This window comes from Aspergillus oryzae, chromosome 6 (genome assembly GCF_000184455.2).
Source record: "Aspergillus oryzae RIB40 DNA, chromosome 6".
Classification (NCBI taxonomy): Eukaryota; Fungi; Ascomycota; class Eurotiomycetes; order Eurotiales; family Aspergillaceae; genus Aspergillus; species Aspergillus oryzae.
The window spans coordinates 2,590,075-2,611,542 of record NC_036440.1 but is presented as its reverse complement, the minus strand read 5'-3'; the positions used below and the strand labels follow the sequence as shown (position 1 = coordinate 2,611,542).

Here is a 21,468-nt window from a genome sequence, read left to right as displayed (position 1 = left end):
CCACACAGAGGATGGTGGGCTGTGACGGCCTGAAGGATCAGGCTGCCGGCCAATCCCTTCACGGAGACTTGCTCACCTCCAGCCGACGTACAACTCTCTTTCTACTCCCTCATCATATTCTCAGCGGTCTTCATTTCTCGCCCTCTCCACCACTTCATCCCCCCCCTCTTCCCCACCTCGCTCCTTTCCTTTTTCACCATTATTTCCCTCAATTTATCCTGCCTTGGGGTCACCAAGCTATGGATTGTGAGTATTTTATTCTTCTTTTCTAACCTTTTCAAACGTGTCCTGGTACTGGCGGCTGGGGTACTTCTCCACGGTCTCGACCCACCGAGAAACACAAGAATTCCTCTCCATATCTTATGTTGAGGTTCTCTGAATTCCTTTGGTCAAGGTCTGGATGTAGCTCTCCTCCTGGGTTTGGTTTTGCCTACGAAATTGTCCCTACATCTATAATACTCACATCAACCCTCTTCGTCGCGTTTCATCAGAGCTTCCATCAAAAATAACATCCGTGCATCATATCCTGCCTCCTACCTGATTGTCTTGACTTTCGAGCTTCTAAATATTGGAAACTGAGTCGCGTACTGCTGTTTTATGCCACGCTGTATCTTTCATCCCTCGCCAGGCCCGTCCTGAGCTTCAATGCTAATGTCTCTTCTCACATAGCTACTAGCATGGTGATCCCATCTACCTCGGAGCCCTCGACTGTGATGGCTTTCGCCAATGGTCATCCGGCCTCGCCTGCCTCCGACACTGTCAGCTTTGGGAATGAGCCTTTAGCTAGTGATGGTGACAGCAACATGTTCGATTCTGTTGACAACCACGTCGTTTCCGACTCTTCCCCGGATCCTGACGCCGCGGACGAGTCCTTTAACGCCGACTCCCCTGATGCAGAAGGGTACGAGGATGATTCTGCAATGGAGGACAACGCGAAGGACAGTAGCCAGTCCAGTAGCGAAAATTCTTCATCATCTGAATCCGGTCGGGGAACAAAACGGAAATCATCCTCGGTCAACGAATCGGACTATATCAGACAGAATCCAGATCTGTACGGACTTCGCCGTAGTGGACGCGCTCGTACGACACGTCAGGTAGCCCAGTCTCTCTCAGACTCAGACTCGGATGCAGTGGCGCCTCGCTCAAAGCGTCGGCGCCCTGTGGCTTCACAACAAACCTCCAAGCGCCCCTCCCGCTCCGCAACCCAGTCCTCATTCTCGGAAGATTCAGAAACATCCGAATCCGAATACGGGGGCAGTCGTTCCCGTACAAGCAAGACGAAACGTCGCCGACAACAGGCGTCAGCTAGCGCACCTTCCCATGCCGAGGTCCGCTTCTCGACAAGAAATGCTGCTAGGGTCTCCACATACAATGAGGACGATGATGACTCAATGTTCGAGGATGACCCAGATGAATTAATGCAGAATTACTGGGTGAATGCAGTGGAAGATGATCGTCCTGCCGTGGATATTGTTCTCAACCACCGTCTGAAAGCAGGTGTAGACTCTAGTAATACCGACCTCGATCGTCATGACTTCGAGTTCTACATAAAATGGCAAGGCAAATCCCACTACCACGCAACATGGGAAACTGCCGAGTCTCTTGCAAACTGCCGCAGCACGCGCCGCCTTGACAATTACATCCGAAAGGTCCTGTATGAAGACATTCGTTTGAGGCAAGACGAGGATGTAGCCCCTGAGGATCGAGAAAAGTGGAACCTTGACCGCGAAAGAGACGTAGATGCTATCGAGGATTACAAACAGGTTGAGCGAGTCATTGCTACGCGGGAAGGCGACGAGGGGACCGAATACCTCGTGAAATGGAAACGCCTCTTTTACGACTCCTGCACGTGGGAAAACGAGGAGCTCGTTAGTGAAATCGCTCAGTGCGAAATAGATCGCTTTTTAAATCGTTCCTCTCGGCCTCCTGTCTCCGATAAGTCGGAGTCCAACCCTGCCAGCCGAAAATCATTTGAAGCCATCAAAGGTACCCCAAGTTTCCTGCGCAACGGCGAGTTGAAGGAGTTTCAGGTTAAGGGTGTCAATTTCATGGCCTTCAACTGGGTTAAAAACCGCAACGTCGTTCTTGCCGACGAAATGGGTTTAGGTAAAACTGTACAGACTGTTTCATTCATTAACTGGCTGCGACATGTTAGACGCCAGCAAGGGCCCTTTGTGGTCGTCGTCCCCTTGTCTACCATGCCGTCTTGGGCGGAGACGTTTGATAACTGGACGCCCGACCTAAATTATGTTGTCTACAACGGTAATGAAGCCGCTCGTACAGTTTTACGAGAGCACGAGCTCATGATTGATGGCAATCCTCGACGGCCGAAGTTCAATGTCCTCCTAACAACCTATGAATATGTTCTCCTAGACTCCTCTTTCCTGAGCCAATTCAAATGGCAATTCATGGCTATCGATGAGGCACATCGACTCAAGAATCGTGAATCTCAGCTATATGCAAAGCTCCTCGAGTTTAGGTCTCCTGCTCGGCTCCTTATTACCGGTACACCTATTCAGAACAACCTCGCTGAACTTTCTGCCCTTTTGGACTTCTTAAATCCTGGCCTGGTTGACATAGATGCCGACATGGACTTGAACGCGGAGGCTGCCTCTCAGAAGCTTGCGGAATTGACTAAGGCCATACAACCCTTTATGCTTCGGCGAACAAAATCTAAAGTCGAATCAGACCTGCCTCCCAAGGTGGAAAAGATCATTCGAGTAGAGCTGTCGGATGTTCAGCTGGAGTATTATAAGAACATTCTTACGAAAAACTATGCTGCGCTGAACGATGGCGCTAAGGGCCAAAAGCAGTCCCTCTTGAACATTATGATGGAACTGAAGAAAGCCAGTAACCACCCTTTCATGTTTCCGAATGCCGAAGCGAAGATTTTGGACGGTAGCACTCGCCGAGAGGATGTGTTGAGAGCTATGATCACCAGCAGTGGCAAGATGATGCTTCTCGACCAGCTCTTGGCAAAGTTGAAACGTGACGGTCATCGTGTCTTAATCTTCAGTCAAATGGTAAAAATGCTTGATCTTCTTGGCGAGTATATGGAGTTTCGTGGCTATACGTATCAGCGGCTTGACGGAACGATCCCGGCGGCCTCTCGTCGCCTGGCCATTGAGCATTACAATGCCCCTGGAAGCAGTGATTTCGCCTTCATTCTCTCTACACGAGCAGGTGGTCTGGGAATTAACCTCATGACTGCTGATACAGTTGTTCTGTTCGACTCGGATTGGAATCCCCAGGCCGATCTGCAGGCCATGGCAAGAGCACACCGTATTGGTCAGACGAGACCTGTCAGCGTGTATCGTCTAGTCTCGAAAGATACAGTAGAAGAGGAAGTGATTGAGAGGGCCCGGAATAAGCTTCTTTTGGAATTCATCACGATTCAGCGTGGTGTCACCGACAAGGAGGCATCAGAGATCCAAAACAAGATGGCGCGAAATGGAATCTCCATCACTGAACCGAACTCGACTGAGGATATTTCTCGTATCCTCAAGCGTCGTGGCCAGAGAATGTTTGAACAGACTGGAAACCAGGAGAAATTGGAGCAGCTTGACATCGACTCCGTGCTTGCAAATGCCGAATTGCACCAGACCGAACAAGCCGAGGATATCCAGGCTGATGGCGGTGAAGAATTTCTCAAGGCCTTTGACTACGTCGATATCAAGGTCGATGACCTTACATGGGACGACATCATCCCCAAGGAGCAGCTTGAGGAAATCAAAGCTGAGGAGAAGAAGAAAGCTGACGAACGCTATCTCGCGGAGGTTATCGAGCAAAATCGCCCACGCAAACGTAATGTGCCCGGGGATGAACGAGATTCTCGTGAAGAACGCAAAGCAAAGAGACAAGCGAGGGCTCAGGTTTCCCTTGATGATGGCGACGAATCCGATTCGAATACGCAACTGGACCCAAAACGACCACTTATAGAGAAGGAGTATCGCCATTTGTTGCGTGCCTTCTTGCGTTATGGTGATATAGATGATCGCGAAGAGGATGTTATCCGTGAGGCGCGTCTACTGGACCGTGACAGGGAGACCGTTAAGGGTGCACTTCGTGAGATTACTGAGAAGGCTTCCTCTCTTGTCCGCGAGGATATTGAGAAGATGGAAGCTCTTGAACATGCCGGCAAAATGCCCACTAAGAAGGAGAAGAAAGCCGTTCTTTTTGATCTACATGGTGTTAAGCGTCTTAACGCATATACCATCGTTGAGCGCCCGGTTGAGATGCGGATCCTGAAGGAAGCGACAAACGCGGTGTCTGATTTCAAGAATTTTCGGGTTCCCGAAGCCACCAAGGCGGCTGATTACTCGTGTCCTTGGGGTGCCCGGGAAGATGGTATGCTTTGCATTGGTATCATACGCCATGGCTATGGTGCCTGGGCTCAGATTCGAGACGACCCAGATCTTGCGCTTGGGGATAAGTTTTTCCTTGAGGAGCACCGGGTTGAACGGAAAAACGAGCGTCTGAATGCAGAAGATAAGTCTACTAAATCTCCCGGCGCTGTTCACCTTGTCCGCCGGGCAGATTATCTGCTATCTGTTCTCAAAGACAAAGTTACCAATGGTTCAAGCGTCAATGCCAAGAGGGCTGTCGAAAATCACCACCGCAATAATCGCAAAGGTTCTCGGCCCCACGCTAGTGCTAGTGTTTCTGCTTCACCCGCGCCTTCAATTCCACGCAAAGGCCATCGTGAAATGGATCGGTCAAGGCATCGTTCTCATACTCACGGGGCTCGGGATAGCGTTGAACGCCATCACACTCCGAACTACGACTCCCGACCAAGGTCTTTTCATGAGAGCGAACGCGCCCGCCATAGGACGTCCGATGCGTCGAGTGAAGATGTTCGTCGTCGGAAGAATAGTGAGAACGGTTATTCTGCAGGCAAGGAGGACGTCGCACGCCTCTTCTTTAAGCCCATTCGTGAAGACCTCAGGAAGGTCTCGGCTGTTACCAAGGAGAACTACCCGAATAAAGCGGAGCGGGCTTCTGAGTTACGGAATCTTCTCCGTAAGATCGGTGAATTTATAGATGGTACTTTGAAGGGACAAAGCTCCGTTCATTCCTTAGAGACCCGTTTATGGTTTGTCTCTCGCGTTTATTGTCTCGATATCTCTCACTGACTAAATGAGCAGGCATTTTGTTGCGGATAATCATTGGCCTAATAAAGAAGCTGGAGGGGCCAAACTCCAAGAAATGTATCGAAAGTTGATGGCTGCTCAGAAAGTTGCAGCTGCCGCCCCAGCTTCCAATGGAAGCTAGCGGTGCTCGCTTGGTTCAGCAAAAGCAAAAAAGATCGTCCACTTCGATTCTGTGGTGTATTCATTTTCTTTCTTCCTTTCTTCATTCACGGTAAATATGCATCATTGGGAAAGCATGGCGACGGCGTCTGGTATGATATATGAAGGAGTGTTGAGCATGAGTGGACTTGATATGATGTTTCCATGATATAACTTGGCTTTTTATGTTTCACATTTATTTCTGTTCTGCGATTGGAGCAAAAGGCTTGCCAACATGTTCGCATATCTGTTTCCTGAGCTTGGTCCCCCCGTGTCTGGGGAGTATAGGGCCTTGCCTCACATCTAGCTTTTCGTTGTTATCTCCCTTCTCGCGTTGTATTTCACAACAGGGACCCCCCTTTACTGGCAGTGGGCCCTGCGGTCATGGGTGTTCTCTTCATTTCATGTATCTTATTGGCGGTGCCTTCCCGGAGTTTGACTTGCTTTGGATCATTCATCTCCTCTGGGAGACATATTGAGATATCATTAGACGTCTGATTTCTATTTTTTTTTTTTTCTCAGCTACTCGAGGTTGTGGCTTTGCATCTATGGATAACCCTGTCTGGGATCTGTGTTGATAAATGGACAAAACGAAAAGTACAAAGATTACGTTCCAATTCGTCTGTTTCTTCTCTTGCTAGTAATGAAGATAGCCAACTGGTCATGTGGCATAAGGAACCATAGAGCATGCGCATCGGGCCAGTTGTACCCTTACAAAGAACTTATGTGCCCCGTTCGCTATTAGATATAGAGATCTTTATAACACTTTCAAGAGTATAGCAGGACCAATGAAAAGCAAGGATCGAATTCCTACTCCGTAAAAGTACAAAACAACAAAACTCAAAGACCAGTGTTGCCGAAAACAGAGAGAAAAATCACACCATGACTGACAACCGTTCTCCAAAACATGTAGAAAAAAATAAGGATCCGATTAGGTATCTTAGTTCATGAAAGGTATGCCCCTAGAAGACAAGGACAGGAAGAAGGTAAGATAAAGATAAAGATAAAGAGAAGAGATATGAGAAGGAGGATAAGGTATTGTAGAAGGAAGGATGAGGGCAGAAAAGGCGTAGGTTAATCGACCAAAGTGAAAAAGCTAATTCGCTCTTTCACGCTGCTACCGACTCTGACTCGGGATTAAGCGTCATTTCCGTATCTGCTGTCTCGGGCTGCTTCTTTGCTCCGTTTGTGGCAGCGGCTGATGATGATGGCGCCGCGGCGTCGCTGCCCATGAGGAGACTGAATAGTCGTAGTTCAGCATCACAGACGTCTTCGAAGATGGCCTCTTTCTCCAGAAATGCATGTTTTCTCTTCGGCAAGACCCTCTCCCACTCATCGCGTAGCTCTACTGTTTCCTTTTCTGCCCAGTGGATTTGTCGACGGAGGAGTCGATAGAGTTGTTGCGGCGGAAGCTTGCTCTCATAAGGCTGGAAGCCTAGCTCGCGATGGTACCCATGCTCCTCCCAATCGTTCAGATAGCAGTCCAGGTATTTGTTCTCCTCGTTCATCTTCTCATTAAGCTGCTGCTCGGGGTCCTCCTTAGGCGGTTGCGAAAGCTTCAACTTGATGCGCTGCAGCTTGCTCCCGGGTGTCCCTGCAGGGGTGCCCGCGGCGGAGGGCGCATTATGATGCTTCGGTACGGGATCAGAAGGTCGGAGAGCTTCTGTCTCATGAACTGTTCTCATATGTTTGGCGAGGGCGTCTGAACGGGTGAAACTTCGGTCACATTCTGGTCGCAAGTTAGCTTTTGCTTTGCTTTCACCCCAAACAACGGGGCGGGTCTGATAAACGTCGTGTTATGAGCATGAACCCACCTGGTAGCGCACAGTAGAACGGCTTTTCTCTCGTATGGCTTCTCATATGCGCGCGCAGTGCGTATCCGCTTGCATGTGTTTGGCCCTTTCGAGTACAGTCAGACCATTCGCAGGAATACTTCTTCTGTCGACTGCCGACGTGCTCGTTGTGGATGTGCTGGACTAGGTCGTCCATGTTTCCCAGATCTCCTGCATCGCATCCTTCCCACCGGCATACGGTGACCTGATCGTTGCCTTGGCCGCTGTAGTCGTCGTCCTGGCTGCCTCCGATAAGGGCCAGTGTGCCGGGGGAGTTGGGGATGTCGCCCGAGGTGTCCGAGGAGATGGAAGAAGATGGGGAGGCCGGGGGGATTTCATCTTGGAAGGTTGTTGAGACGGGGGTATTGCGATCCCAGGATGCGATGCCGGTGCGGCGACGTTTGGAAGGAGGCATATTTGAGGCCGAGGGGGAGAAGCCCTGCTTCAATTCCTCGCGATCCGACATATCGTCGGAGGCGATGGAAGAGAGAGGGGAACCCGGAGACTCGGTCATTGGGAGAGAGCGGGGGAGAAACGGTAGGGGAGAAATCAGTGAAGTCAATTATTCGACAGGGACTAACACCGGGTGGTTTTGCGACGGAACAAAGCATCCATCAGTCAATGGAGGTGTTACAGGCTGGGGCGAGTATACTGCCCGCGCGGCACGTGACGAGGCTATCGTGGTCAAAATACCGCCCACAACATTTTCGTCCCTTCTTTCTTTCCTTCCTTCCTTCTCCCCTTTTTCTTCGTCTTTCTTTCTCTCGCGGCAGACTACACTCCCTGTCGTGGGTCAATCTTCTGGAATTGAAATGACCTTTCCAGTCGATTACTACCACGACTAGGATGTCCTTAATTGGACGCATTGTTTATATATACCAGACTTGACTGCAGATTCGACTACCACCCTGTAATCTCAGCCAATGGTACGTACATGACTACGTGGTCATCAACTTTTTCTGTTTGCATGATGATTATTCCTTCGAGAATTCTGCAATTCGGACAATCTCCTCAGTTTACTGTGGCGAGATTGCATGTTGACATTTCTACACTTGATCTGACTCTATTCGTTCTGCACGATTGATTGTTCCAACATCATCATTGCGATTAACAGAGTGCTAACAAACGTAGAAGCGTCTAGGATACCATATCACGCTAAGGCTATTCAACAATTTATGAAATCTGATTTTATCTATTATTTAGTTCATATAGTGACAAATACAGCAAGGCATCATTGAGAATCGAACCATCCATTACTGTACCGTAACCCCTCAGTATCGAGTCCCAACAATCTCATTCCGCTTCAAAATTGCATCAATCTCTGCCATCTCTGCATCAGTCAGACGAGGCGCTTGCAAGTTCTGCGCCACCTTGGCGCTCGTGGTACCACCAGGGATAGGAATAATCGTAGGCATGCCAGGCTTGCCGCTAAGAGTTAGGACCCATGCGAGTGCGATCTGAACGGGAGCAACGCCCTTCCGAGCGGCGAGGTCATTGACCTCATTGACTAGCTTGATGTTCTGCTTCATTGCCTCATCTTGGAACTTGGGCAACGTCTTGCGGAAATCTCCATCGGGGATGTCGGCGGCTGTGGTGAAAGCGCCGGCCAAGACACCCCGTCCCAATGGCGAATATGCCACAATGGGGATGTTGAGTTCTGCGCATACTTTCGCGACGTCGTTCTGGAGGATGGTCAGGTCGAACAGAGACATCTCAACCTCTACAGCTGCAATTGGGTGCACCTTGTGTCTGTTTGGCCAAGTTAGTCAGAATCCAGTATGAGCCGTAAACCGTAGAATCCAAGAATCCAAGACCCATAAGAACCCGAAGTGCACAAAACAACAGAAACAAAAGAAAGGGAACATACGCTCTCCGAATAGTCTCCGCATCAACCTCACTCAACCCAATGCCCCCAATCTTCCCCTCCTTAACCAACTGCGCAAGAACAGTAACCGTCTGCTCTACAGTAGTCTTGGGATCCTGTCTCGCACACTCAAAGATATCAATCTTCTTCTTCCCATCCAGCACACGAAGACACTCATCCACACTGCGCCGAATATTGGCCTCGGAACCATCAGGCACCAGCTGGCCCGGCTTCAACCCACCCTTAATGCTAAGAACAACCTTGTCCGCATTCTCTGGGTGCTGGGCGAAGTAACTATGGAGCAGATGCAAAGAGTTATATTCGGGTGTGCCGTAGAGTTCACCGGCGTTCCAGAAATTGGAGCCATGGGCGAGGGCGGTGTTCAGAGCCTCGAAGCATTGTTCTTGCGGGGGTGGTTGAGGCACCCAGGTCATTCCTGTAGTGGTGGGTTAACTACTTGTGCTTCTTTTTTTGCTCCTCTTTTGCTTGTATTTTGCACAGGATATCATGGACAAGAAAAGACACCACTATAACAGCGAATCCCACCCTAGAAACAAAGGGCGGGAGAAAGGAACAAAGAAATCTACATACTCATCAACCCATAGCCAGTATGGCCAACATCCCGTCCAACAAGAGAAGGCATGGTATCTCAAGTCAAATAAATCGCTTTGCGCTGGTAAAAAAAAAAAGTCTCACTGAGATGTGTGAAGAAAAAACCGAGCAAGAGAAGTTGCGACTCAGTAGAAGTAGTAATTTGGATGGAAGTGGGAGGCAAGTACTCCACCAGAGAGGCGAAAAAGCGGCGGTTTATAAGAGCGAACTGGCGGTATACTCCAGCTAATATCAAGCTTTGGACCTTGCAGCGGCCTCCCATCACCACAACCCAATTGGGATATCGCCCCATCTGGCTGCTTTCGGAGATCGATAATTCTTGGAAAATTGGTCATTCGGCCATCGGTGTGTTTATGTTGTGGCCGTAAGAGGGATTGGTGACGGAACGGTGGAGATTAAGTCCGTACTATGTAGATGGTAGAGTATATTTTGTACTGGGCCGTGGTACGGATTTAAGGGTGCGGATTTATCGCGTAGGCCGGGAGGATATACATCCCGCCGTCCAACCACGCGGACATAACAGATGGATAACGAGGCTCTTCCGAGAATGTCATTGTTACCATTTTGGATTATTCGAGCTATTGATTATTACTAACACGTTCGGAACTTTTCGCCATCGCCTATTCCGTCATCAATCGTTACACCGCTGAACGAGTTCGTTGGGGAGACATATCATATGCTCAACAGGGCATTAACGCAGAAATGATTTGAAAAAGAAGGAAAAGGAGAAAAGAAAAATCAAGCAACAGATACAGAAGAAAGACAGACCAAGCATCCAATCATCAACAGTCACATTCCTATCCTAATCATGACTCCCTAGGTCAGGGTGTGTTCATCACTGCTATGCCACGCTTGCTTGAACCTATCCGATAGCAATCGCAATAACCCCGACACAAAACCGGAGGGGTCACCCGCAGGGTCCGCCAGTCCGCTTGGGGTCGTCTGCTTTGCGGTATGGTTGCTACTTGGGGTGGTATTGTTCTGCTGTGTTTTGGTAGGCGCGGTGTTGCTACTCTCATCCGTGGCTTGATTTTGCTTCCAATTGTTGAGTTTCTGGAAGTTCTGCAATCCTATACTATCGAGAATATCACTGACTAGATCATTGGAGCCTGGTATCAATCTCTGTCATACACCGTTAGTGGTTTCCTTTCCTAGTTGATAATCAAAGCAGTGAGTGTCCTTATGACGCACCGGATCCGGATCGCGCGCATGCAACGTCCCAGATCTGGAGATTTCCGTGACGGGGCGCGAGTGGCTGATAGAGGCAAGAGCCAGAAAGGCCAGAACAAGCAGGCAAGCTAGGGATGATGCCTTGGCAAGCAACGCCATGCTTCTTGATTTGAAACAATCGAAATTAGATGGTTTCGAACTGTGAACAGGTATAAGCCGTGGTGAAGAGAACTATCAACTTAGAGGATATGAGGCCAATAACGTCAGGTCAAGAAAGTATTAAGTTGAATTTGTCAGAGCGATCGTCAATCGCTAGATATACCCTTCGATCGACTCCTTGTCTCTCCCTGGCGGTTGCTTGGCCGTTGTGTGGAATGGGGCCGTCGGCCCGGATACCACACGCTGCCAAACGGTACGCTTCTAATTTGGTTCAGAACCGATAGCTAACATTCTACATACCTGAGAAGTTTGGGTCATGTTCGGCCTTATAGTGAGGCTTTGTATGTAATGCTGATGTCCGCCGATGTTCTTCCAAAATCACAGTCTAGAACAGTTATAAATAGGATACACTATCTGCCTTATGAATAAATCAAAGCAATCTGATGCTGGCTTACCGGCTGGTATTTGTTGTGATATCGAAGCGATCCCCGCTTCGATAAGGGATACCTACATTCCAGTGAGGGAAAAGCATTCCAGGGCATCTGCTGATAGTTGTAGTAAGCAGTAATGATCCTCACGCCACTCATCAGTATGAGATCAGAATGAGCAGATAGGAATGCGGCAAAATATATGTGTGTGCATTGAATGAAGTTCATTGGAGTAGAAAGAGCGACGTTGCTTTGTACTGTAGTACTATAAATACCCGAATCGACCTACTCAGGATACACATCAACAACCTGTGCATTTCGCGGCTTGAGTCGAGTCGAGCCGGTGCATGGATGTGTAAGAATAAATGAAGACATCACATGATATAAGTGCAATTTGGCAAAGACTTGCTTCTTATTATAGATGCGATTTCTACTACTGCATGATTTGAGACATCTTTAGCCACAAAGGGAAGGTCCCTGCGCAGCCCTGCAGTGGCGCCTGGGGCATCCAATACCATGCATTAGTCATAATTAGTCGACGTTTCATTTGACTTTGATGTCTCTTGGAGAATTGAATGTATGATCAACTTCACCAAGTCAAACTCACAGATCCAGTGACATACGCTGGAGCCTTGGTCAATTATTCTTTCTGGCACATACGATGCCGAGCTTTCTTGACCATGTATATGGCGATAAATCAACAGATACTGCTCGTTGTGGCAACCAAGAGGGCGCAAACATATACCATATAGACCGTGCCGGATAATACCGGAATTTTCGAAGCCCGTATGTGTATGTGCTTCTAGCCCGCGGTTCCCATCGTTGTTCACCGTGTGCAGCGAAATCTGTCGAGATTCCACAGACCCTATTACGTATAGGATACTAGGCTTTATTGCTTCGTTGACATCTTTATGTACCCGGCTTCCGAGCCATTCTGAATGCAACTTCCCCTAGCGCGTCGCTGGGTAGCGTCTTTTCAACCGAGTAATGACATTGCCCAGGAGCCATTGCGGTTGTAAAGCCGAACCACAACTGGCTGTATTTGAAGAAAGATTGATTTCTCTCTTGTCGCGTCCTCGTCCAGGTGTAGGTATTGGTATTCATGGCTAGGCAGGAAGCAACTTCGCTGCTATGATATCGACGTCTTCTGGAGGCTCATTATCGTCTGATAGCCATGGGTTGACCCCATTATGTGCCACAGAGAGCGTTGTCATAGCTGGAAGGACGCTCGAGGCCACCAGTATATGCCACATGCAGGTTCTATCAGCTATGGCTGGTATATTGGCCTCGGTGTAGTTCAGGGAGGGTAATCGGCTTCGTTTGGCTGATCCTGTAGCTGGGTCTTCGCGTCTGTAAGTGTCAAGTTTCACGGTTATATCTTGTGCACTGGAAGATGAGGCAGTCGTCTTACCTGCTCAGACTATTCTGAAATGTGTCTAGCCACACATGGAGGCCGTTGATTCTAGTACATTTTGTGTCAATGACAGACTTTGCTGGCTAGAAGTGTATAGAGTAATGTCTAAGCACGACCGGGACCGAATCGTCAGCAGGTCAGTTCTAGGGTGTAGGGCTGTTGATGCCGCTGAGCCCCGCACCTGACTCACGGGGGTATATAGGGTCCGGGCAGAAGGGTATGGGCGAGCTCGTGGTTTAGGGGGTAGGGGGTATCACACGCCAGCGTCATGGCAGCGAGACAACTCGGAGGGTGACGGAGGGGGTGAAGGGCGTGGAGGAGTTCCTAAGAAGATGACAGACACCTTGTGAGTTTTCATCGTGAACAATGAGGGATAACAGGTAGGTCTGGCATGAGCTTACACAGAGGTGCCGACTGGAGACCGTCCCGACAGCGACGACGAGAACAGTCTGCGATCTATTGGGGCCATATTTACTCTGCACTGAGGTAGACTAGTGAGTGTGGTAAAGTTAATAAAACATCAAGATGAGCTTCTGAGATGCCCAGATTCTGTGTGTATGGGCGTACGTACGACTAGAATGCACTGGTTTGATTGTTGAAGGCTAGTAGTATACAGCTATAAAACCACAACTCTCGACACTCTTCATCGTATAGCAGTATGGCAGGTTCAAGCAATGTGAATACACCAATAGCCCTTCATTGTCTCCTCACTAGTGATAGTCTCAAAGCCAACACTTTGCCCACAATGTTCTCCATGGCATACGGTACCTGCCCTTCGACTCACCGGACAAAAAGTACACGAATCTGATACAACTATACAGTACAGTTTGGCTTCACGTCGGAAATTTTCGCACAATAGTGGAACAATTCGCAGAAGCTAATTTACTACCCATGCATACTCATCACGGTCAATTCCCATGGCCGTCGCAGATGGCCGGCTAGAAGATTAGGGCTCCTCGAATTTGATTAATTACTGGCCTTGGCAGTCACTCGTCAGCAAATCAACAATTAAGCTTACAAGAAAGAATAAGCTGGTCCCCGAGTACCACCGAGTATTGAACGGTTTTAACGCTTTCATCCTGGATATGGACTATGAGTACGTAGTCATACATCGTCTCGTTCGGATAATCCGATTTGCCAAGCCAATGAAAACAAAAGAAAAAGCGGACCCAACGAAGGGTAAGAAAAATAAAAAATAAATAAAAAATAAAAAAAAGGCCCTGCCACAAAACCAGCCACACAGGATTTGAATCATGGACCCCGGCCAGGCCAACAGCTAAGCCCAGTTGACATCCATCACCCTCGGCGCTTACTACCGGACAGCCCTAATCCGTCGTCCGCCCCACTCCGGACCGGAGCATTCGTATGCACCTACGTAAGTTTGTCGAAGGGGAACAATAAAGTTATCATCTTAGCGAAGCGCCGCAATCTCTGGAGAAAGCAAATGACCCTGAGGAGAAATGTTGCTGCCTTAGGTTGGTTCCACTGAGATGTGGCTCACAAACGCTGGCTTACGTATGGTCGTATGACGAGCCACAAGGCCAAAACACTAAGCTTCGGACTAAGGAAAAGTCTAGATAGGTGTGGAAGCCGACGGTAGTGGTCTGTGTCTCTTTCATTATCTTATTGTGCACAGCACTAGGGCTGCAAGCAGGATTAAGCTGCAGCGCTTAGCTGTCTCTGCGGTCTTCGATACGTCCTCTGTCAAAATCCTGGCCCCACTCCGTGACGTCTCTGCTTACGTAGCATAGTATATTTTTCTGTGATGCTTCATAGATTGTTTATCAGATGTTAATGCAAAAGCGAAGGGTCGATGGTGATCTTTGCTGATTTTTCTTCTTATTTCTTCCCGAATATGCCTTGTTTTCCCGGGGTATACGTATTCCTCATTGTAACAGGAGCCGTCTTGTGATAAGATGGCTGATCTTTCTCTATCCCGTTACAGACGAGACCATGAAGGGCATACGCGGAGCACGTACGTATATCGGACTGGGCTATGAGATCTGAAGATACACCCTGGGTGTTGACATATTCCATGCAGTCGCCAATCGAACTATGTAATCCAAAGAAGTGGGCTGTGAATCCACCGCAGCACCTAATCGCCGAGCCACTGATCCTATGGATCAACGCATTACTAAGGCACCACTATCTCGAATCCTCGATACATAACTGTACGACTGCAGGAAGTAAAAAGAAGCTAAGGGTAAACGTCGGGAAATACGGCAATTATATCCGAGTCTCGCTGCACGTCGTCAGTATTTCCAGAATTTCAATACCGTCCGAAGAAACCAAACTCAAAAGTCAAAAATATTCTCCGTTCGCCATTAGACCGGTAACTGAACAGACAATACGGACAATAAAAAACAGGGTTTCCCGTCCCAAACTTTCTTCCGGACCCTGAAGATCGTGTGATTGAGTCAGCAGCATTAAGGTCACTGACTCGGTACCCTAAAAAACCATGTTTCCCATAGACTTAATACCGTCTGATATACTGGAACCCTATCTACCGTCCCACGTTCTGCTAACCCATGGATATGCATCCCCTTCGGGCCCAAAGTAAACCAACATACAAACCCACCCAAGAAGAAGAGAAAAAAAAGGAGTAAAAAGCAAAAAAAAAAACAAACAAACACTCTGATACATAACGCTCCTAGGACCAAAATCCGACATGTCGCATCTGCCAATTGCTAAGCTGTACCAGTCTAGACCCCTCGTGGCTTGTTTCAGGTCCCTCCAAACCTTTTCTGACCCCCCATCACTTATCCCAAATTCCTAAAATTCACCTTTCTCCGCACACCCACGGGATCCTTCCGTGAGCTGAGACGGTGATCTAGCCTGAGACGGCCGATCGAGCCTTTACCCCAACCGGTTCTCTTCACCATCAACTTAAACGGGAGGTTTAGCCCGGCCATACTATGAATGAAAAGGCGATGATCCTTGCCCTATCAAAGCCGCAGTTCACGTCATCCCTCGCGCGATATACGCATCTTCTGGGGCTGACATCTACGTATGCACGCATAAGATTTTCTTAAAATAAAGCTAGCCAAAGAAAAAGAAACGGCATAGCCGAGGGCCCAGTCGCAAGCTTGGGAGGGTTGTTATTGTTGTTGTCGTCGAAGCAAAAGGCGGGATAGAATGAACAAGGGAACAAGAGACATTGAGATTGATATCCCCCTGTTCGGTTTGGGTTTTATTCCCTACCTCGTGTTTTCCCGGTCTGCACATCATTGCCGGGATCGGCTAGTGGCTTGAAGAACTGACGTCTCCAGCTATCTAACTCTACCTCGATGGCTTTTGCCGGTATTGTCGTTCTGTAAGTTGTAATTCAAATAAACGTAAGACTAGTCCACTAGGAGTATAAACTGCACGCCACATGAGGCTGTTCTTAACACCGAATCTCACGTTTCGCTCGTCTCAAAGGGGAAGGAGATGAGGGATTGGTCTAGGATAGGAAGGGAGGGAAACTAAAGAGAGTAAGAGGAATAGAATAATTAATTTAGTTTCCTTTTTTCAATGGTGTTCTTGCCATTTCTTTGGTTTCTCCATATTTCATTTGCCCCTACGGAGTACATGCTCTTGGGTTTTGAGAAAAACAGAAGAAAACAAAAGAGAAAGATATTAAGCTACAGGAACTAAACCCAAGTGGTCCAGGGTTAAAATGTTAAACACAGTGTGTTTCAAGAAATTTGTGAGGTACGGGTGATTTTCGGCAGAAGTGCCGTGGGTTGTTGAATCTGGTATACTATTTCGTCTTGGTGTAATTTTCGGTCTTGGTCCCCTAATATTTCTCCCCTCGAATCATGAGCCGACAATAAGATTAAGGTCCAATATTAACGACCTAGTCAGTAGTTCAAGATAAGTTAGAGTTAGGAGATTAAAGCCAAGAAAGGTGCATTAAATAAAAATACTCGGCCGAATAAGAGACAGAGAATAATGAGAAGGAAGATTTAGTGTAGACTTTCCTAGGTATGTACTTACTCATGGGGTTTTTCCCTGAATCCAACGGCAGTTGAGAACTCCCGTAGGGGAGGAAAAAAAAGAAAGTGTGGCCAAATCAACCCAAGATCTGGACCTCTCCAGTAATGGTTCCCAGGAGCAAGACGGACCCACCGCTAATGCGCTGACTAAGTGCGCCGGCATTATTAATCGGGGGAGTCGAATCCCGACGCAGGGACTAGCTCGTCGTCTCATTACATGTCTTGGTATTTTGGCGCTAGGGGATTTACACCCGACATTCCATTGTTGAGGGGTTTCCTTTACCCCTCCGCCTCGCATGGCTGCATTGGTGTATGTATATATGTATCATTAGTGATGTAATTTTTTCCCTCTTTGTTCATATTGCACATAACCCACTTTAGGCAGAAGATTTTTTCAAACTTGATTGTCGTGTGAGGACTTACCTCAGTTCGGATATCAACGTTCCAGAAGGACAATGAATAAGCGGACATCCAACTCGCCGCCTCTTCGGATGTCCGATTCCCCGCTCTTCGCGATACAAATGGATCAGAATACGATATATACGCAGTACACGTTACAGACACCTAAATCATGAGGTCTCTAATATTACCCTATCGAGTAAACTTAAGAGGCTACACTCCACCAGCTTATGATCTACGGCCGGCTCTCGGCCAGTAGGCATAGTCGGTAGTGATAGCGGAACTCCACTTGATCCGGTAATTACAGAAAATAACCTGTCGCTAGTAGATTGGAAAAAATGAAAAAAGAGGGTCAACAAATGTCTTGGTATTTCGCCTAGTAAACCCAAGGAACGTGGCCGTGTCCATGGGGTCAGTTACCACTTCTGATACGTCGAAACACACTCACACTCACATATACTCCCCCTTCGGATACATCCCTGAAAGGGGCCCTAAGGTGTAGCTATTCAGCTACTACTGTAGGGACCAGGATAGTGTTCTATTAGTGTCGAGAAAGACCCCGTGCCAAGGATTAGCAGTTGGCAAATGGGAAGGGCTTGATTTCTGACTGCGTTGCGGTATGTGTGGCCTTATGCAGGCGTATATTATTAGTACTGTACTTGATACTACCTTGCTCCGGGGTATCAGCCAATGAATTGGTGGACGGTTGGACATGGATGTTGGAAAGTCAACTTTGCCCCAGGGCTGTACTTATATTAGTAGATGCTACCCTATGCATATTGGAAGTAGGGCAGGACTGTCCAGAGTGATCATAAGGAGGCCGGGGGTTAAACGAGCGTCGATCAACAATCATTCCGCGGGACTAATGGTGCATCAGCCGGTTTCTCGGGACTTGTCCGTGCTGTCAGCGTCCATGTATGTAGACACATGATCAATGCAATATGGATGTCTTTTGCAGAACTGTAGGGAAGGGAAGGTTTGCTTCAAGCAAGCTGAGAAGGATTGTTCCGAGACGTGCATAACTATTACTCAATCTTTGCTCTGCACTGCCGTATAATGATATGCCCTGCGAATGACAAACATTATCAATCCTGCATACCCTAAGCCTACTTTCTGAATGGCCGGTTGCCGCAACCGACTTGTTTAGTATAAGCACCCCCTCTCTTAGCCAACGGAAGCTCACGGGAACGATTTTGAGGCGAGGAAAACTAAAAAGTTTATCAAGAACATCACCAAATAAACCCACCAAAAAAAAAAAAAAGAAAAATAGGGCATAAAACCGAGGTACTCGACATATGAGGAATGAAGAGGCGCCTCGGAACCTAATCGCTGGATCCGGACGACATCCTGACGTTGACCTGGGGATGAACGCGTATGACCAGGAGCGCCCGATACCCTGCTAGGGTTAGTATGGAGCCGGCGCACGCCGTATAAGGATAGCCACCCAACGTTGCATACGTAGATAATGTGTCCTTCTCCGCAGAGGGGAAACATGTACTCCGTACGGAGTAACTACAGGGCTAAGCATTGGCGATGATGAAGATTGTGTATATCATCTTCCGGCCCGGCGCTAATAGGGAGAAAAGAGCTTACTCGGAATATGGCAATCTTTATCAATGTTGATGCCTAGGGTGGAGTGAGCTAAGAGGAGACAGGATTGTGGATAGGTGGGTTTATAGAGAATGGTGTGGCACAGGGTTGGCTGGGGTTCGTCGTTGACGACGTTTGACAACACGTATGCGTGCTAAGCTGTGGGAAGCGATTCAGGATGAGCAGGCCATATCTCGATAACGCATGCTAAGAAGGCCTTAGCGTGCTTGTTATGGGTCAGATGGGGAGGGGACCGGAGACATACTAGTAGCTTGCTAGCCATGCACTTGAGGCGCCATGAGCGAATCCTATGCTATTGTTTTTGAAATTAAATCCTACTCCTGCTACTAAGTGAAACTTTTGATGGTTTCGAAGGACAACCCAGGGACCAGAAGACGGGTGTGAAAAATTGATAAAAAAAAAAAAAATAAAAATAAAAATAAAAATAAAATAAAATAAAATCACTGGATATCTGCAAGGGATAGAACCACGTTTTCGAGAGGTTCGCTGGTTTTAGCCTGAGAGACTGAAGTCGTCCCGGTTGCTGATTCGCTCCCTCGCTATGTTCTATACACATATATTAGTAGGATGTACAATTTGTATGTACCGTCTAACGTTTCAGTATACCCCTCGTGCTTTCTTTTTCCTTCTCGATCGTGAATTTCCATTTGCCACTACTCAAACCGCAATCGATGGCCGCTGCAATAGTGCAAATAGTTCACAGCTTAAGGTCTGCCTCCGATGTCGTCGTCCTCGGTGGAACGAAGGCAGTGTTTTCCAGAATATCGGAGGGGATAATATCCGTTGTACATACGTTAACATCAAGCGAATCAGAATTGAAGGAAATATCCAGAAGTGGATAGGTACATCGGCCGATCTCCACTTAATGAACTCCATAGTACCGGTATAATACGGTTACGGTACCTACTCCGTAAGCCGAAGCCTCGTACCGAGAGCCCTAAACCCGAGACGGACGGGTCGTCCTCTATCTGATGTGGATTAAAAAAGCCCACTAGAACAATCTTGAAAATAAACTATCTCCTCAGGCAACAGAAGAAATGCAGGGTCTATTTTGACATTCAAGAGGAAACGATAAAAATGTATATTTATCCAGTCACTTACACATTGGGATTTGACAGCCCGCATCACTAGACATCATAGCTAATGCAGGATATAGTAGAACCACGGTTTATATCACACCGTGGCTAAAAGCTTGTCCGTAGGCTCTTCTGGGACGTGATGAGAGGGCGCCTTACCAGGATGGGTAACGATGGGCATGATTGCTGTCTCGGCAGCACGAGTGCTTGATGGATTGTGCTCTCAACAATAGGCTGTAGATCTAGTGTCAGCGTGGAATCTATAAAAAGGTCAGACATTGGCTATTGTTCTTAGTTTAGATATTTCCGGTGCTATTTTGGATTTCGACGTTTTCATGGTTCATTGAAATATTGAGATATTGAACTCCAGAATAAAAGAAACCTTTTTCGGTGTTGGCTGTCCCTGATCCAGAACCATACGGCATGTATGTAATCTCAATACATAGTAGAGTTCACACCGGTGCAGGAACTAAAAGTGACGAGAAGAGCACTTATTTCGGGAATCCCTGGAAAGCTCACTGTATCTAGTGGTTAGCGTAATACTACCATGCGTCTTCCATTTTAATGAACACTATTTTCCTTATTTTAATTTTCCGTTAATTAATTACAACAGTCAATAGTGCAAAATCGTGCATTAGAGGCATCGTACGAAAAGTGATATCAATCCAGATATTGATCAAGGACAGGGTCAATAAACACTAAAACTCGGCGCCTTTTACCGTTCTCATGTTAACCTTCAACCCAAACATACCTCTAGGATACATACGATCTGCAGTAGCATATGTATATTTGGTTCTCCAAGAAACAATACCGGATAGAAATCATTAAACGATATGACAGAAAAGTGTTTCAATGAAGCAGCTGACGACAAGAACACGTACCAGTCAGGGGTCTAGTTTACTTTAGATCGGATTATACTACTTGGATGGGGAGTAGTTAGAGGGGCTTTCGGGCCCTGACCGGGGGCGTTGGTCCCTTTCCACAATGGGTATCCTGACGAAAAAGATGATGATAATGACCCATCAAGTGGACGAAGATGTTAGAGACTGGGTAAATATAGTACCGGAGAGAGCAAAGCCACCCTTCTGGCTGGAGCGGAGTGGCTGCCCCGATGAAAGGATTTGGAGTTAGCGGACGGAGTTTACTGCAAAATGGTAAGGGTAAGGATTGTAAGGAACGCCCTGCCATTAATGACTGGGTCCCAGAAGTTTACTAGTGCCGGGTGTTGGTAGTACCTCTCGGAATTACTACCATTTGAATGTTAAATTGTTAGAGTTCATGAATTGCTTGAATTTTTTATTTTGTATTTTTATTAAATTTATTTATTTATTTTTTTGATTTTCGGGACTCCGAGACCCAGCAGGAAAATTAACTGTTAACTGGCGAAGGGCAAGATTTCTGGTTGTTTTTTTTTTTTTTTTTTTTTTTTTTTTTTTTTTTTTTTTTTGAATATCTGTATTTATTATTTTCAGATATTTCCCCCTATCGTACTAAAAGAATATGGGATTACAGCAAGTGAAAAAAAAAAAAAAAAAAAAAAAAAAAGCTCATGAAATTTTTATACTTTTTTATTATTCTTTTCTTTTCCTTTTTTTGTTCATTATTTTTTAAATTACACTGGTCCCAACAAGACTCTGG

The 21,468-nt window shown here is 47.2% G+C and overlaps 3 protein-coding genes across 3 annotated transcripts; 1 reads left to right on the top strand and 2 right to left on the bottom strand.

The window, feature by feature from the left end:
• Positions 1 to 803: 803 nt before the first annotated feature.
• AO090038000400 (chromatin-remodeling ATPase CHD1) lies at positions 804 to 5,271 on the top strand (the record flags this gene model as incomplete). The annotated part of the gene is made up of 2 exons (XM_001825274.3): positions 804 to 5,092; positions 5,145 to 5,271. The coding sequence occupies 2 exons, from the start codon at positions 804 to 806 to the stop codon at positions 5,269 to 5,271; spliced, it is 4,416 nt and encodes a 1,471-aa protein (XP_001825326.3).
• Positions 5,272 to 6,397: 1,126 nt separating this feature from the next.
• AO090038000401 (C2H2-type zinc finger protein) lies at positions 6,398 to 7,634 on the bottom strand (the record flags this gene model as incomplete). The annotated part of the gene is made up of 2 exons (XM_001825275.3): positions 6,398 to 7,017; positions 7,103 to 7,634. 2 exons carry the CDS (start codon positions 7,632 to 7,634, stop codon positions 6,398 to 6,400), a joined length of 1,152 nt encoding a protein of 383 aa, XP_001825327.1.
• A 757-nt stretch (positions 7,635 to 8,391) lies between these two features.
• Positions 8,392 to 9,627, bottom strand: AO090038000402 (aldo/keto reductase family protein; the record flags this gene model as incomplete). The annotated part of the gene is made up of 3 exons (XM_001825276.3): positions 8,392 to 8,869; positions 8,988 to 9,420; positions 9,576 to 9,627. 3 exons carry the CDS (start codon positions 9,625 to 9,627, stop codon positions 8,392 to 8,394), a joined length of 963 nt encoding a protein of 320 aa, XP_001825328.1.
• Positions 9,628 to 21,468: the final 11,841 nt, after the last annotated feature.